The sequence below is a fragment of the Macrotis lagotis genome, chromosome 1 (genome assembly GCF_037893015.1).
Source record: "Macrotis lagotis isolate mMagLag1 chromosome 1, bilby.v1.9.chrom.fasta, whole genome shotgun sequence".
Lineage (NCBI taxonomy): Eukaryota > Metazoa > Chordata > Mammalia > Peramelemorphia > Peramelidae > Macrotis > Macrotis lagotis.
The window spans coordinates 172,024,834-172,042,442 of NC_133658.1; the positions used below are offsets into that span (position 1 = coordinate 172,024,834).

Below are 17,609 nucleotides of genomic sequence, written 5' to 3' on the forward strand. Positions count from 1 at the left end.
GGTCCAGGGGGATCCCTATGAAGCATGTCTTGAACGGATCACCAGCTGATTTCAGGGAGATACACATTTGATGCTGTAGATACTTAGGAATCAGATGAGTCACAAGAGCCATAGCTGGCAGGATGTAAGTGCCAGCAGAAGAAGTATCATCTTTCAGGTGAGGTTTCATCCACTTTGCAGGAACTTGCTGTGGTTTCGATGAACCTGAAACAACACAAGCATACCCTCGTCCGCAGGTTAGTAACCGATAGGAATTGTCCCATTGGGCAGTCTTAGGATCAAAAACAGAGACAGAAATGTCAACACCAGCAAAGTGTGCCGCATTCTTTGAAAAGTGAAAGTAAAGAGGCTTGTTATCTGAGATGGAGTGCTTAGGGTTAAGCCAGTTCAAAACATAAATCACTTTGCTCACCATGTTATGCGGTGATCCCCCAACCTCCCCCTTTTCATTTAAAAACTAGGCTAAGTATTTTTTAACATCCTGATGAGCCCTGTCAGCGGCGGTTCTGCCAGGCAGACAGGCGAATGAGACGCGGACATGAAGTGGGGTGGGAGGGGGTTAAATCCTCCTCCCTCCTCTGCCAGCCCAGGGATGATTCACGGCGGCTGCCGGGTCAAGTCCTCATTAAGCAGGAGAGTTGTTGTACTGCAGTCAGGGCAGAAGGCAACAATCATTCTAGTCTGTGTCAGGGGCAGGTTGAAGGTTTTCGCCAAAGCCTTGGCTGAGATGAGCAGGATGCAGCAGGGGGAGGGAGCGGAAGTGCGGCAGTGGCCGGACTAATGGAGCGGAGGGGGGAATAGGATCAGCTTTCCTCCCCTCGGTCCGCTCCCACCCAGGCCACAGAGTGCAGGCAGCCCAGGGCCCCTGATCTGAAAAGCCTGCGAGAGACAAAGGTGGCAGCAGGAAGGCTCTGGGGTGGCCCACCCGCCTGCCCTCTTCCTGGACAGGTGGCGGTGGGGATTAATTAACACTTTTTCTGCTAGAGGAGGCACATCTGAACTTCCTCCAATAGCGGTCCTTTCAGCATCAGTCACAGCGGGGCAAGCCCACAAACTTTCAATGTCATCATAGACAATTTTGCACAGTGTGCCATACGGTTCTGCCAGTCTCTGGGCTTCCTTGTTCTTAGTTTGGACTGCTTCCCATAAGCTTTTTCCCAGCTTATCCCATTTTTCCAAGGAGAAGAGTTCTTCAGTCTTAGTAATTATGCCCTTATCTCTTCCCCAGTGTAGCACCCAGGAAATTTCTGATCTCTTAACAGGCAGGTCATATTTTTTCGATAAATCCTCTAAGGTATTGAGCGCAGTTTGCTCGGTGGCTGATGCAGCCATTCCCATCCCAAATTCCCTGACGCACCAGTCAGTCGTGGCCACTTAAATCCTCTTTTCTTCTAGCGCTGAGTGAGGGGGTGTCCAGCACTTCCCTACCAACTCAAATTGGGATGTCTTCTCCCCATTCGACTCAGTTCCCTCACGTCAGGGTCACCATATGTCGAGTCCGGAGGAGGGAACCCAGGCTGACATCAATATGATGCATAAGCTGGTTCGTTTATTGATCACAGGATACATACTTTTATACTCTACATTTACGTAACCAATTACATAAGCGTTTAGCAAGCATTTTTTCACATGCATACCTTGTGTATGTCTTAGGTGATTGTTTTGAGAACCAAACAGTGTTCTGCTAAACAGAGAGAAGATTGTTTTGAGAACCGAACAGTGATTTGATAAACAAAGTGCAGAAGGTAATTTTCTCAGAATGCTCTATCTATCTGGGCCTGGGAATGTACCTCCTAGCTCACACATGCAGCTACTCCCTTGTCTAAGCTCTGAAGTACATCTTGCTGGTTAAAGCACATAACTATTTCTGTGTTAACCCTTCATAGCTCTTAGCCTGGAATACATATGACACAACAGATTCTCATAAAACCCAAGGAGGCAAATGCTACTATTATTCCCTTTTGCAGATGAGGCAGAGGTTAAATTATTTGCCCAGCTAAGTAAGTCTCTGAGGCTAGATTTGAATTCAGGTCTTTTGACTCTCAATCTAGTGCTCTATTAATGGTACCATGTAGCTGTCTTTGAATGTTTTGATATCTTTGAATCTTTTTAGAAAATTCTAAACAGAAGTCAACTTAGTACATCCTTTTTATATTTTGAATATAAATTTGTTTGACCTTTAAAACCCTTTGCAACCAATGTTTTGAGTCATATTGCACACACTCCCCTGCAGGGACTCTAAATACTGTACTTCCCCATGTATAAGATGCTCCCATGTATAAGACACACCTTAAAGATGCTCCCATGTATAAAAAATGTATTGCATAAAGACATTGAATTCAAGTTTTATTCATCATGAAATTCATATAACTCCTCATCACCATCAAAACTCCCATCCACGGGTGGCTAGGTGGTGCAGTGGATAGAGCACAGGAGTACCTGAGTTCAAATCTGGCCTCAGATACTTAATAATTACTTAGCTATGTGGCTTTGGGCAAGCTGCTTAACCCCATTGCCTTGCAAAAACTAAAAAAAAAAAACCCAAAACAAAAAAAAAACTCTCATCCATTAGCTGGTCCTCATCTGTGTTTGATGACGAATCACTGTCTTTTTTTTTTTTGATGTTCTAATTTTTTTATTTTATTTTTTTTAATTTTAGAAAGGTTTTATTTATTTTCAGTTTTACAATTTTTGCCCCAATTTTGGTTCCCTCCCCCCAACCCCCACAGAAGGCAGTTTGTTAGGCTTTACATCATTTCCCCTAGTATGCATTGATCTAAGTTGAATGTGATGAGAGAGAAATCATATCCTTAGAGAAGAAACATATAGTATGAGGTGTAGAAGAATTATATAAGATGAAAATTTAAAAAAAATTTTAAATTAAATTTTAAAAATTAAATTAAAGGTACATAGAAAGTCTTTCTTTGTTCAAACTCCATAATTCTTTCTCAGGATACAGATGGCATTTTCCATTGCAGATGTCCCAAAATTGTGCCTGATTGATGCCCTGTTGGTATGAACAAGCCCATTAAGGTTGATCATCACTGCCATGTTGCTGTTAGGGTGTACCATGTTCTTCTGGTTCTGCTCATCTCACTCAGCATCAGTTCATGCAAATTCTTCCAGACTTCCCTGAATTCCCATCCCTCCTGGCTTCTAATAGAACAATAGTGTTCCATCACATACACATACCACAGTTTGTTAAGCCATTCCCCAGTTCATGGACATTCACTCAATTTCCATTTCCTTGCCACTACAAACAGGGTTGCCATGAATATTTTTGTACAAGTGATATTTTTACCTTTTTTCATAATCTCTTCAGGGTATTGCTGAATCAATGTTCATAGATGAATCACTGTTTTAGGAGCTGCTCTGGCTGTTCTCCTGCCTCTGCTCTGGTCTGGGGTTGACCACAAGCACTCCCTGGGCAAGTCTGGCATATGGACACAAGCTTATTCCACTTTCTTTCATGAATCCAAAGTACTAATCATGTCCTCCTTTGAAATCAATCACTTCATTTTCATCAGCAATTCTTCTGGCCTCCTGCTGAACCATCTTTGTGGACATAAGAATTCTAATTGCCCTTTGCTCTTCAATCCTTATCTTCAATTACCTCTCTTACTCAGGCCATTTGACTGACTTGCCTCTCATGATCTTCTGCCTGGATGTTTTCAGGAGGGTTTCTTCTTCCCGTAGCCTGTCTCTGATTGTTTTCTCAGTTGGAGGAGGACCAAAATGATGTTCAGCAGCATGATTCCCATTCACTTTTGCAAACTGAATCACTTTGAACTTGAATTCAGCACTGGACGAAAATCTTTTCTGAGCCATTTTTGTGTAGAACATGGCAAAATGCCATCTAATATACTGGTAACAAATGTGGAAACAATGAACACAAAGACAACAAATGCAGAAAGAAGTGGGAAATGCAAATAAAAAAATCTGCAACCACTGTATAGGACGCTCCTAGTTTTTAGAACACAATTGTTTTGGAAAAAGGGTGCATCTTTTACATGGGGGAAATATACCATATTCTTCTTAGTGTTCCTTATACATGACATTTCATTTCCTTTCACTAGGACTTTGCCCTGGCTGTCCCTCATGTCTGGGACACATTCCAGCCTCACTTTGAGTTCTCAGAATCCTTATCTTCCTTCAGGGCTCAGCCCAAGTCCCCTTCCACAAAGCCTTTCTTGAACCCCCTAGGTGCTCATCCTTCCCATCTAATATGTAAGGTTAGTCTTTTCCATGAGGGGGTGGGGACTATTCAGTTTTTACCTTTATAGAACCTAGTTTGATACCTGACCCATGCAATGATACTTAAGAAATGCTTGTTAATTGATATTAGACTGTGGACTGTTTATATGGTTTATGTGTTCCATTTGCAGGTACCAAAATGAATGTGAATATCAGCTCCTACTGAAAGAAAAGCTTGAATGTCTGAATAAGGTGAGTTTATTAAATCCTTAGGTTTGAGCAGGCTCATAGACAATACTGTTTGGAATTGCTAAGATGTCTACTTAAAGTTTTTTCTCTTTACAGTTTGGATAGCTTTTCAGCCTTCCTCCCCCTTTTCTTCCACTCCTCCTTCCCTCCCTCCCTGCCTTCCCACCCTCCTTCCCTCCCTCCTTCCTTCCTTCTCTCCTTCCTCCTTCCTTCCTTCCTTCTGTCCTTCCTCCTTCCTTCCTTCTGTCCTTCTTCCTTCCTTCCTTCCTCCCTCCCTTCCTTCCTTCCTTCCTTCCCTCCTTTCTTCCTCCCTCCCTTCCTTCCTTCCTTCCTTCCTTCCTTCCTTCCTCCTTTCCCTCCTCCCCTTCTTTTTTCTCCCTCCCTTCCTTCTTTCCCTCCCTCCCTCCTTCCCTCCCTCTTTCCTTACTTTGTTCCTTCCTTCCTTCCTCCTCCCTTCCTTCCTTCCCTCCTTTCTTCCTCCCTCCCTCCCTCCTTTCCCTCCCCTTCCCTCCTTCCTTCCCTCCCTTCCTCTTTTCCTTCCTTCCTTCCTTCCTTCCTTCCTTCCTTCCTTCCTTCCTTCCTTCCTTCCTTTCTTCCTTCCTTTCCCTCCTTCCCTCCTTCCTCTTCCCTTCTTTTTTCCTCCATCCCTCCCTTCCTCCTTTCCCTCCCTCCCTCTTTCCTTCCTTCCTTCCTTCCTTCCTTCCTTCCTTCCTTCCTTCCTTCCTTCCTTCCTTCCTTCCTTCCCTCTGTCTCTCTGTTCTTCTGTCTCTGTCTTTCTATCTCTCCCTAGTTACTAGAGATTATTATCCCTGCTTTATAGATGATGAAACTGGGGCTCACAGTGGCAAGTGACTTTTTCAGGGTCACACTCCTAATAAACATTTGAAGACTGAACTTCAAAATTCTCCATGGTTGTTTTGGGGCTATTTATTTTTAAGAGAATTTTTTTTAAAGAAGTATTTGTTATATCAAAAATAGTATGATTTTAAGAAAAATAATGGGAAAGCTAGGTGGCACAGTGGATAGAGTATTGTCCCTGGAGTAAGGAGGACCTGAGTTCAAATCCACACTCAGACATTTATTTAATAGTTACCTAGCTATGTGGCAAGTCACTTAACCCAATTGCCTTGCAAAAACAAAATTTTTTAGAAAAAAGAAAAACAGGATTCCAACAATTATGGATACAAAACCAGAAGGAAGACTAAATCAAGGTACTCACTAAGAGATTATTCCAGAAGGTCAAACCAGCTTTGTCTAGTGATTGTACTTTAAGGAGGTCATTTAGCAGAGGAAGTAATAATTCACTGGTATAGATAGGACTTCTAAGGCACTCTAGCCTTAAGTATTTCTAGAAGGATTAAGAGAGGTGTTGCTGAGATTTCCTGAATCTCAGGACCAGATAGGCAAATGACTTTCTTACAAGGTCAGTACTCTGCAGCCTGGACAAATACCTTGGCAGCAGCTTTTGGGCAGAGCAAGGCGGTCTAGTGGATAGAGCTCTGGATCTGCTGTCAGGAGAGCTGGGTTTAATCCTTACTGAGTATCTAGAAAAAGTCACTTAATCTCTAAGAGATTACCACACCTGTAAAATCTGAATAATAATATTTATGCTACTTGTCTTGTAGGATTGTTGAGTAAATCTTAAAGTGATATACACATATGAACATGAATTTAGAGATAATCTATATAATCTCTGAAGATCTTAATCCTAACTAGCAATCTCACTGATGAGTCTCCAGAACTGGAAAAAATGCTTCCTTTCCCCTTCAATGCTCTTGGGATACCTTTGAAGCATCTGGGTGAGCTCTTAGGTCTGGTATGTTTCACCTGGAATGATCAGGTGAGAATCAGTTTAGTTAGGCAACCTTGGGTAGCCTTTAGAAAGGGCAATTAAGAAGGAAAGAAAGAAGTAACAAGCATTTGTTAAACACTGATTAGGTTATGTACTTTATAAATATTATCTCATTTTATCCTCTCAACAATCTTGGGAGATAAGTGCTATGATTGTTCCCTTTTTACAATTGAAGAAACTGAGGCAAACAGTAGTAAAATGATTTGTCCCAGAGCAAGCAGTTAATCTGAGACTGGATCTGAGCTCAGGACTCCAGTAAGGTTGATGTAAAACATCCTGTCAAAAATCTGAGGGACTCCCAATGCAGAAGACTTAGGGAAAATGGTCATAAGTTTTACCAGAGTCTTTGTCAAAAATGGTAGCTCATAGTTCCTGGTTGTTGTAAATCCTTTTCTCTCATTTGTGAGGTGGTTAAGAAGTGCCCCTTGAATATGACGTAGTTTTTTTTTTTATGTGGTTCCTTGAAAACCATGAATTTGTGACCTGTCTGTCTTTGACTCCCAGTACCGATATTGATATAATTTGCTCTGAGGATGCTATAAGGACACTAATGGGAGCGTGGAAAGTCCTTCAAGGTCTTCCTCTGGCCAAAAGGGAAGGAGACCAAGAGCCAAAACCTTTCTTCTCTGCTAAGATAATTCCTTCTCAAGGGAGGTTAGCTGGAATGATATACTCCCTCTAATTTTTGGAATACTACAATTCTAATGAACTTGATAATTTATAAGCCTCCTGAGGTATGACCTAGGACTTGGCCTCTCTAAATCCAATTCTTATGTGATATCTTATTACTTGAAAGGTACTAAGTCTAAAACCTCTGAATAATTAATCCATCAATTATTGAGTATCTATCTCTTTAAGTGAGAATGAGGTCACTGGAGTAATTATCAATGGACTTCACATACACATAAACAGACACACACATACACCCATAACCACCAATCAGCACATTCACCCATACTCACTCCGCCTCCCCCCAACCCCCACCCAGACACACACATAAAATCAAACCAAAATACACATACATTCACCAGGAGGATGCTTGTGAGTAGGTCAGGGATCATACAGTGCCAAGCTCTGACCATTCCAGAAAATAACAGCTGAATTAGAACTGGCTTCCCAACAGCTGCAGAGCTGGAGCTCTCCAGTTCAGACCCAGAGCTTTGTACAGTCTTCACTTCTCCCTTTTTTTGCTAGGCTATTCTTTCAAGCATCTGTGTGGGAAAGTTAGTCAACCCTTGAGAATGACTCTCTATCTCACAGAAAGTTTTTTTTGCAAAAAGAAAAGAAAATAAGTGAAAGGTTTGAAATAGGATTTGTGCAATCTTCAGGGTTATGAAAATAATAGATCATCTGTTCAATTTGTTCCCTTCTCTTTCTCTTCTCCCCAGTTTGAAACAAAGGGGAAAATAGTTTTCTCTTCAAAAGAATGTGGTTTGTTCTCTCTCTCTCTCTCTCTCTCTCTCTCTCTCTCTCTCTCTCTCTCTCTCTCTTTCTCTTTCTCTCCCCCCACCTCTCTCCCCCCCTTTTTTTGCTTAGGGACTGGACTTGCTATTTAATTCATAGATGGAATTTCCAGATGAGGAAATACTCTCTACCAATGCAAATTGGCACCTGCTGTACACCATATAGATTATCTGCCTAGAAAAGAGAGCCTTTCCCAGGGTCAGACAGCCAATAAGGGCTAACAGAACATGAAACCCATTTTCCTTGTTCTAAGGCCAACTCTTTAGCCACTGTGTCTAATTCAACTGACAACAACAATTTGGGCTGTGCAAGTCAGCAACCAGTCAAAACAGTTCAGGTCTGTTGTAGAACAAGTGGTTTTTCTTTTTCAAGAAACAATTTTGGTTAAATAGGTTAAGAACAAAATTAAACAGAGAAATTGAAACTCTAAATCATGGCTGAAGAAACAAGGAAGAGAAAATGGAAAAACAGGAAGTGACAGGACTGACTGACAAAAAAGGGAAATTTGACCTTTCTCTGGATTGTGAAAAGGAGGTGGAGAAGAAGAGGGTGACCATCTGATGAGGAGCAAAAATCCATCAGATGCTGACCTTTCACTTTTTTTTTTAGGGTTTTTTTGCAAGGCAAATGGGGTTAAGTGGCTTGCCCAAGGCCACACAGCTAGGTAATTATTAAGTGTCTGAGACTGGATTTGAACCCAGGTACTCCTGACTCCAGGGCCAGTGCTTTATTCACTACACCACCTAGCCACCCCTAGATGCTGACCTTTCAAATGCCTCCACCATCTAACCATTCCTGCCCACTGTTCTTCTCTACACATGTGGCATTCTGACCCTCTCTCAGCTAGGTATGATGATTTCTTTGAAAATGCCTGCTCTGGGCTTCCTCCTTTTTTTCCTGGAAATTCATTGAAATTCAAAGGCAGGAATAAGAGTATAAACTCTGGATAGCTGACCAACCAGTAGGTGTGATCCCCTATGAAGTTTTCTAGGCAGTATTTGTGGATATGATAATGGAAGATCGCACATAAATATTAATTAATTAGTTTATTTGTGGCCATGGCAAAGGTATATTACATATAAACATTAATTAATTTTTATTAATTGATGAGAGTGAATTTGGCAAATGGATAGAGAGCAAAACTAGAAGCCAGGAAGACCCAATTTCAAGAAACCCTGGGCAAGTAACTTAAACTTTCCATGTTTTAGACAGCTCTCTAATGCTATATAATTTTCAGAGAAGTGACTTATAGGCAGCAGGAGTTTCCCTATTCAGTAATACCTTATAATCAATGAAATCACAGGTAGAGTCCCCATCTCATACCTATACCAAAGTATATTTAACTTGCTAAAAGTGTGAGTGTGAACAAACTAGTTGAGAAATGTGTACATATTGTCAAGCTCCTTCATTGTCACTCCATCTACCTCATATAATCCTTCTTATACTTTGCTTCTGTTGTCATTTTTCTTAGTAATATGACTCCCTTAAAAAGGCCATGCCACTTATGGGGTAGTTGGATAAAAAATTAGAGTTGTTGATTCTTTATTTCAGGGAATATAAGTAAGGGATTAGGATAATTTGGAATGGGAAGAGTCAGAAATCACTCTCCAGTTTGGGGAAATCATGAAATTTGGGCCAGTCTGGTAGAAGAAATAAGAAATATTAGAGCTGGGGTGGCCACTGGCTCCTGGATCCTCCTTCTAACCATACTATCAGTAAATTGGGCATTGGGTAAATACTATGACTCAGATTTCTTTTTTTCAATTGTATATCATACTTTGAATTAAGTACATACTAAGTAGCCAAATCTGGCTGTGAATAGCAGTTGTGATAGACATATTTGACCAAATAATTCGATCAAATAAGCAAAGTTTTACCATTTTTGCAGCTTCTTATCTCCAATGTTTAACCACCTTTTACTTAGTTTCTTTTCATTCAAAATAGTCTCTAAAAAAAGGCAAACCTAGAGTTATGGAAATATTCAAGTCAAGACAAAAACATTTCTACATACTACACACTATGCTAAGATCTGGGAATACAAATACAACTACACACAAATATTATTTTGCCTTCAAGGAGCTTACATCTCATTTATTTATCTATTTATCCATTCATTCATTCATTCGTTTGTTTATTTTTTATTTATCTATTCATTCATTCATTCATTCATTCATTCATTTATTTATGGCAATTGAGTTACGCAACTTGCCCAGGGTCACACAACCAGGCAATTATCAAATGTCTGAGATTGGATTTGAATTCCGGTACCCCTGACTCCAGGGCCAGTGCACTATTCACTGTACCACCTAGCTTCTCTGGAGTTTACATTCTAACAGAAGAAAACAGCACATAAAAGAAAGCTGAAAAGAATATATGTCTTTTGGGGAGATGGGGCATGATGAAGAAAGTTGAGAGAGTTGAGTGGAAACCAAAAATCAGTCAGGATGTAGTTGACCTGGTGATTTCCTTAAAATGGAGATACCAGGAGGAACCAACTAATCAGAGAAAGGATTTGCAGGGACACTGTGTATAGCCAGTGTGAGAAGATCCAAGGCAGAGGGAGCTACTAGCGTGAGGAGGATGTAGGGCAGGCAAGAGGAATGTCCAGGTGAGAAGTATGCTATATGATATGGTAGATTAAGACTGGAGAAGCAGCAGAAATGAAGCTCAGAATAAAATGAAGGAATTATGTCCAAAGTAAGATAAAAAAGAAAGAGGCTTTGTAGGAGTAATTGGTTGAATAATTACTTCTCCAGGCTTAATGCTATTATGCATTGAAAAGGCTCAACTTTTCACAGTATTTTCACAAAATCATTGGGCATAAGCCATACTCTTCTCAGAAAGAATGGTGGTCCTGTAGGTTAGAATTAAGTTTACATTAAAATTTCTCAATGATTTTTTTAGTGTGTGATTTTTATTGAGAAATTCTGGTGATGCCCAAATCACAACTTTTTTACACTCTAAGGATTGTTATAAAATAAGAATTCTAGTCAGGTGAGTGAATGTCAAGAATGCTTTGGGAAGTCTTTGTAAGTAATTTAATTCAACAAGCTTTAATTAAAAGACTGCTATATCCATTGTGTTTGTATGTGGGGGTGGTAGAGGATGGAGGAGGAGGGTAAGGGGTTAGAGGAGGGAGGATGCAAAAATTCACTCATTCATTCCTCTGACAAAAGGCATTCAAATTCTATCATGTACAGAATATAGAATTCCTAAACAGAGATAGATTCTGGGGGTGACAAAAAGTTTGTGTAAAATACAGTTCATAGTCTTTGTGGACTTTAGTAGGAGAATAAGACATAAGTACAAATATCTATGATAGATGACATTATGTTTCTTTGGCAGGTTGGTGACACTGGATAAAGAACTGAATTTGGAATTAGGAAATCCTAAATTCAAATTCTACCTGAAATACTTATTGTGACCCTGGGCAAGTTACTTCACCTCTCTGTGTTTTAGTTTCCTCATCTGTAAAAGTAGGGGTTTGTACTTACTAGCCTTGCATTTACAGCTCTAAATTTATTCCTTAGAGAGCTATAAAAGAAAATGAAGTTCATGGAGAAAGGTTGTTTCCCAACTGGGAGGATCAGGGAAGGCATCCTGGAGGGAAATGTCACTTGAATTAGGCTTAAGGGATAGGTTGGGATTCAATGGTTAAAAAGGGAGAGGAAAGATATTCTAAATTTAGGGATTAGTGTAAACAAAGGTGTAGACTTGGGGAGGCACCTTAAGCATACAGGGGATAGAAGATAAGTTTTGCTGCAGTGTAATGACTATGGGGAAGGAAGTGGTCTGGAATATCAGGCAAAAGGGTTTGGGTTTTACTTATTAAGTAAACTGAGAAGTTTTGAACAGGACAGACCATGCTCGTTCCTAAGGTTTCTTTGGAAGCCTTCTAAAGAAGGTATAATTCAAGAAGGTAGAGAATGGAGTTAGGAGTCTGTGGAAAGATCATAGAATCTTTGTACTTCAGTTTGCTCTTATCTAAAATGAGGAAAATAATGCTTATGGTAGCTATATTGCAGGATGATTGTGAGAAAAGCACTTTAGAAACAAATCTATGAATATGAATAATTAAGTTTCAAGATTATATTTAATTAGGCAGGAAGGGGATGGGAAGAAACACTAGGTACAAGATATCAAATGATTTGCAAATATTATCTTGTTTGAGTCTCACAATAACCCTGAGAGGTAGGTGCTATTAAAATCCCCATTTTATGGATGAGGAAACTGTGACATAGAGAGGCTAAATGACTGACTTGCCCAGGGTCATACTGCATCTGAGGTTAAATTTGGACTCAGGTCTTCTGATTCCAGAGCCAGCACTCTAATGCTGCTTCCCCTTTAGACTTTTTTGTTTGGTTTTATGAGGCAATGGGGTTAAATGACTTGCCCAAGGTCATACAGCTAGTAAATCTCAAGAGTCTGAGGCCAGATTTGAGCTCTGTTCCACAGTTTAGACTTTCTTTTCTTTTTTTTTTAAGTTTTTTTTTTTTTTTGGCAAGGCAAATGGGGTTAAGTGGCTTGCCCAAGGCCACACGGCTAGGTAATTATTAAGTGTCTGAGACTGGATTTGAACCCAGGTACTCTTGACTCCAGGGCTGGTGCTTTATCCACTGCACCACCTAGCCGCCCCTCCACACTTTAGACTTTCAACAAAAAAAAAAAACTGAAAGAAAAAGGATTTTCTTGTTAAACATCATTTAACCAGAAATTCAAATAACATTTATTCACCCACTGTGCATTCTGGATTTTAATTGAGGTTTTTGTTATATTTATGAATTCTGTTGGTGGTTGCCTCAGTAGACACTCATTGTTATTCTGATCCTCTTTTCTTTTGACTTTTTTTTTTTAAGATTTTTTGCAAGGCAATGGGCTTAAGTGACTTGCCCAAGGCCACACACCCAGGTAATTAAGTGTCTGAGGTCAGATTTGAACTCAGGTACTTCTGACTCCAGGGCCAGTGCTCTATCCACTGCACCACCTAGCTACCCCTGATCCTCTTTTCAATAGGCAATCCGAAATGTGATGGGGTACATGCATATTTTTGAGGACTGATTCAGAATGGGTTTTTAGAAGCAGTCAAGAGTCTCAATGAGGAAAGAATGAGAAACTTTCATCGATGGCACATGTAAAAGTCCTGTTGACAGCATCAGTGGTATCATGAAAATAGGTGCTTCTTCTTATCTTAGTTCTAGAAGCATAGTAGGGGGGAAATCTGGGCTGGGGAGAGAAACAGAGAGATAGAGACAGATGGAGAGTGACAGAAATAGACACAGAGTTGGAGATAGAAAGTCAGAGACAGAGAGCCAGAACGATCCAGAAATGGAGAGAGGAGAGACAGAGAAAGAGACAAAGAGATATAGAGGTAGGGGCAGAAGAGAGAGACAGAGACAGAGTCATAGATACAGACAGAAAGACAAGAGTCAGAGAGAGAAATAGAGAGAGAGATAGAGTGACAGAGACAGAAAGAGAAACAGAGAGAGACAGAGAATGAGATAGTCAGAGAGAGAATCTCCACAAATGCATTAGCATTACATTCTCCTTTGGGGGCAGGTTAAGGTAGCCTTTGGGTAGCTGGGAGGCATTGGATAGAGTGCTGTGCCTTGAAGGCAGGAAGACTCATCCTCCAGAAGAGAAGTCATTATCTTCCCACCCAATTCCTCAAATCCTTTCTTCCAAAAATTCTCCATTACTGTCAAAAATACCACCTATCTTGGGCAGCAAGGTGGTACAGTGGATAGAGTGCCAGGCCTGGAATTAGGAAAACTTACCCACTTAACCTTGTGCCTTTCTATTTGTGTGACCTGGACCCTGTTTGCCTGTTTGCCTCACTGTCCTCACCTGTAAAATAATCTGGAGAAGGAAATGGCAAACTTCTTCAATAACTGCGAAGAAAACCCTAAATGGGGTCAAAGAATTGGACATGACTGGAAAAAAATGACTTTAACCACAAACTCACCAGATAAAACCCTTAAAGGAAGAAGAAATGCTTCCAGAAATAAGTCGATAACTCTTTATTTTGATGAAAAGAATTGTGTTTTAATAGACATTCTGAAAAGATGCAGCTTTAATTTGAAAGATTTAAGTGCTGAAGAGCCAATCTTAACTCAAACAACATTTTCTCCAGGGAAGTTTTATCTAATTACTTTCCCCATCTCCATAAAAATCTTATTCCATGTGAACCTCACATGGTATCAGACTTACAACTCTCTTATGTACATGACATGTATTATTTTGTATTGTAATAATTTTTACATGTACCATGATTTCCTAGTTAAACTGCAAGTTCCATGAGGGCAGGAACCACATTTTATCTAAGCTTTGTATTTTTCTTAGAGCTTACTATAGCAGGGACAGGGGCCATCTGAATTCTGTAGATGCTGAACAATTATCCATTTTAATTTAATTGTTGGATGATAATTCACAAAGAATTATGAGTAAAATTTGTTTCAATTTAAATGATATAAATTAAGAAAAGCTGAATATGCTATACTTTTTTTCTTTCCAATTCTAAAGACTTTTAGACTTTAGACTGTTCACCTTTGTTGATCTTTGGAAACTGTAATCCTATTGTCATATATCATGTGACTGGATTAGTGGTGAATCATTGTAAATCTGGAGGCTATAGTAATGGTTTTTTTCCCCAGGACTTTGTACACGCCTGACTTGAAAAAAAAATGCCCAGTAAGTTGGCAGATCGTCCAAAGCTAGATATAGTTGAATGCTGACTCCTTGGAATCAGCAATATCAGCTCTTGTAATTGAGACTTTCTGATGTAGAGTATATGTGAGTCCTCAATTTATTCCAGAATTCAGTTCTTTGCCCTGTAGTATGCTATCTAATGTGTCTCCTGCCATGTGGTTTCCTTAGTAGGATTCATCTTACTACTTTCCAATCATTCATTTAAATCATATATATATACTTCTGCATTTTTTGTGTCTTCACCACCAAGAAACAGAGTATCTTTTCTGTCCCAAAATCAATCACTTGACAAGCATTTTATTAAGCCCCTACTATTTGCTAGGTACTGTGTCAGATGCTGAAGTTTCAAATATAATTAGTAAAGCAATTTCTACTCTCAAGGAAGTTACATTCTAATGGGGGGGGTATAGCAAGTATATAAATCTTATTTTTTTTCTTTCAGTTGTCCATCAAATTCCTGTTTCCATGTGAGGACTAATTTTCAGACTAATATACCTTGACCCCAGTGAATGTTCAATCCTTTACATGCTTCAGTCTGTTAACTTCTATAGGTTTAACTCAGACTGCAGGAATAGTTTTCTTAATTATCTTATATTGTCATGTATATACAACTTTAAATATATAATTAAAAATTAAAAATATGTAAAACTAAATATATAATTAAAATAAAAAATATATAGCATAAATCTCATCAAAGGAAGAGAACATATAAGAATTATTTAAAATAAAGGTAAATATGAATAAAGACCTAAGAAATTTTCTAAGAAATAAAACATATGAGCTTTTGTTACATTAATTTTAGCTTTTGAGAGGACTTTAATGTTCAACCACTCAATTAGTCAACATTTATTAAACTGCTAATATGTACCAAACACTGTGCTAATAGGTCTCAGAGTTAATTTGGGTCACAGCAGCGAAAAGCCTATGTATGTAACAGTTTCTCCTCACCCTCACTGTGTTTCTCTAATAGTTGCCCTACAGGAGAGATACATAGAAATTAAATGTATTCTTGCTCACAGCTAGAATCTCCTCCCAAGAGGAGATTTCCTATAATTTTGTAATCCAACCTTCTGGAAAGAAAAGGAGTTCCTGGATAGAACCCACCTTGGGATTTTTTTTTTAAGTTTTTTTAGGTTGTTTTTTTTTTTGCAAGGCAAATGGGGTTAAGTGGCTTGCCCAAGGCCACACAGCTAGGTAATTATTAAGTGTCTGAGACCAGATTTGAACCCAGGTACCTCCTGACTCCAGGGCTGGTGCTTTAACCACTGTACCACCTAGCCGCCCCCTCACCTTGGGATTTTTAGTACAACTTCCAGAATTTGGGGCCCCAAACTTCTAGAGTTTATTTTCCTTCCAGGGAAAGTCTTTGGGCTTGTATCAAATCATGAGAACCCTATATGCAAGAGTATGTTAAACTTTTAAGAAAAAAATGTGACACTTTTAAATTTAAGTTTCATTATTATCTATTAATTATCTATTAATCTCTAATTTGTAGCATTTGCTAGTTTCTGAGGTTAAATTTTCATACTGAAAAATTTAACAATCTGCTCTACCAAACCAGTACAAATTGACCCAGAACATAATACAACTTTAAGATGCTTGAGGTGGGGAGGAGGCTTGCTATAATTTTTGGTGGCATCCCCAAATTTCTTCCTTTTCTGAGAAGAATCCAGAACACAGAGTGTTATCAATGAATCTGAAGCTCTTATGGGATCTTAGTTAGAAATGGGAGATTAATGGAATAGAAAGAAATTGTATTGATTGTTTATGAGATATTGTAGGTATTTTCTAAGGATGAAATAAAGGCTATGTAATCCACTCTATGTGGATTCTACCTCTTAGACTGAGAGATTAAGCCACTCTCAGCTGTGACCAGGAAATTTAAGGTTCAGGCATTCCCTGAATAGATGAAAACATGTACAACTCCCATGTACCTGTCCCCTTAGTAACTAGCACTCTGTGCATCCTTCTAAGTACAATAAAAGAACCTACAAAAGTTGTTACTGATTCTCCTAGTTTTTAGCACTCCCTCCTTTATTAATTTGAATGTATCCAATATTTACTTATTTACTCTTGTACTTACTCTGTACATGTTGCAATGTTCCATTAGAATGTAAACTTCTTGAAGACAGGGTATTTCATTTATTTTGTCTTTATCGCTCTGGTGCCTAGTACAATGCATTGTACAAAGGAGACTGTTAATGTTTTTTTTTTAATCAAATTTAATTGAAAGAGCATAGGAATTAGAAAGACCTTGGATCCCATCATGATTAAGTTGACTACTTTGATAAGTTCTAATCCTCTTGCCAAAATCCTCAGTATCATTTTTCTTTTAGAAATTATTATGGAACTTTGACTGGGTTAATATATTCATGAGAAAATTTATTTAAACCTCTTTGAGCCTCCATTTTCTTATTTGTTAAATAGAGATAATAATGCTTGTACCACCTACCTCATAGGATTGTTATAAGATTCAAAGGGGATAATGTATGGAAAATACTTTGAAAGTCTTAAAGATCTCTATTAATGTTATTGTTAATATTAATGAATTCTTCAACAGTTTTGTACTGAACCTTATATGTGTGAAGCTCTCTGAATCTTAAAGGGTTCCTTCATCTCCTGAATTCAGGAGACCAATGTGAAATTTTTCCCTTTTTGACATTTCAGGAAGCAGATCAAGCTTTGCTGCATAATCTGGAGCTTCAGATTGAATCCCAGTTTCTGCAGGATGACATCAATGCAGCAAAGGGCAGATACAAGAAGGTAGCTGTGAACCATTTTTCAAAACTTTCTCTGATGTCATAGTCAGATAAGTCCAAATAAATTTCAAAGGAACTGAAAATCTGAGACTTCAATTGCCTTTCTTTTTGTTTAGTAAAATTGATGTGGTCAGCTGGTTTCTCAACAAAACTCATTGAATATTTTCTAGATAGGGGAATGGGCTTCATACTATGTGATCTGGAATAAAGAGTTATTATCAGTTGATCAAAATAGTCAACTGTGACTACTGAATTTAGGTTCTCATGAAATCTATCTTTAGGCCTAATTGGTTAAGAAACAATGAATGTCAGTAAATCTTTTCCATATGTTCTCAATGCACTGAACCAACTGCTGGAGGTTATAGTCAGTTCTCACCACCCCTCAT

The 17,609-nt window shown here is 39.0% G+C and overlaps 1 protein-coding gene across 1 annotated transcript in view; it reads left to right on the forward strand.

Annotated features, from left to right (window-relative positions):
* The first annotated feature begins 1,967 nt into the window (after positions 1 to 1,967).
* Positions 1,968 to 17,609, forward strand: part of LOC141518683 (filensin-like) — a 46,872-nt gene continuing 31,230 nt past the window's right edge. Inside the window, exons 1-3 of the mRNA XM_074230966.1 lie at positions 1,968 to 1,978; positions 4,386 to 4,446; positions 17,132 to 17,227. Of these exons, the coding sequence (XP_074087067.1) occupies positions 1,968 to 1,978; positions 4,386 to 4,446; positions 17,132 to 17,227 (168 nt within the window). The remainder of the gene's footprint in view (positions 1,979 to 4,385; positions 4,447 to 17,131; positions 17,228 to 17,609) is intronic.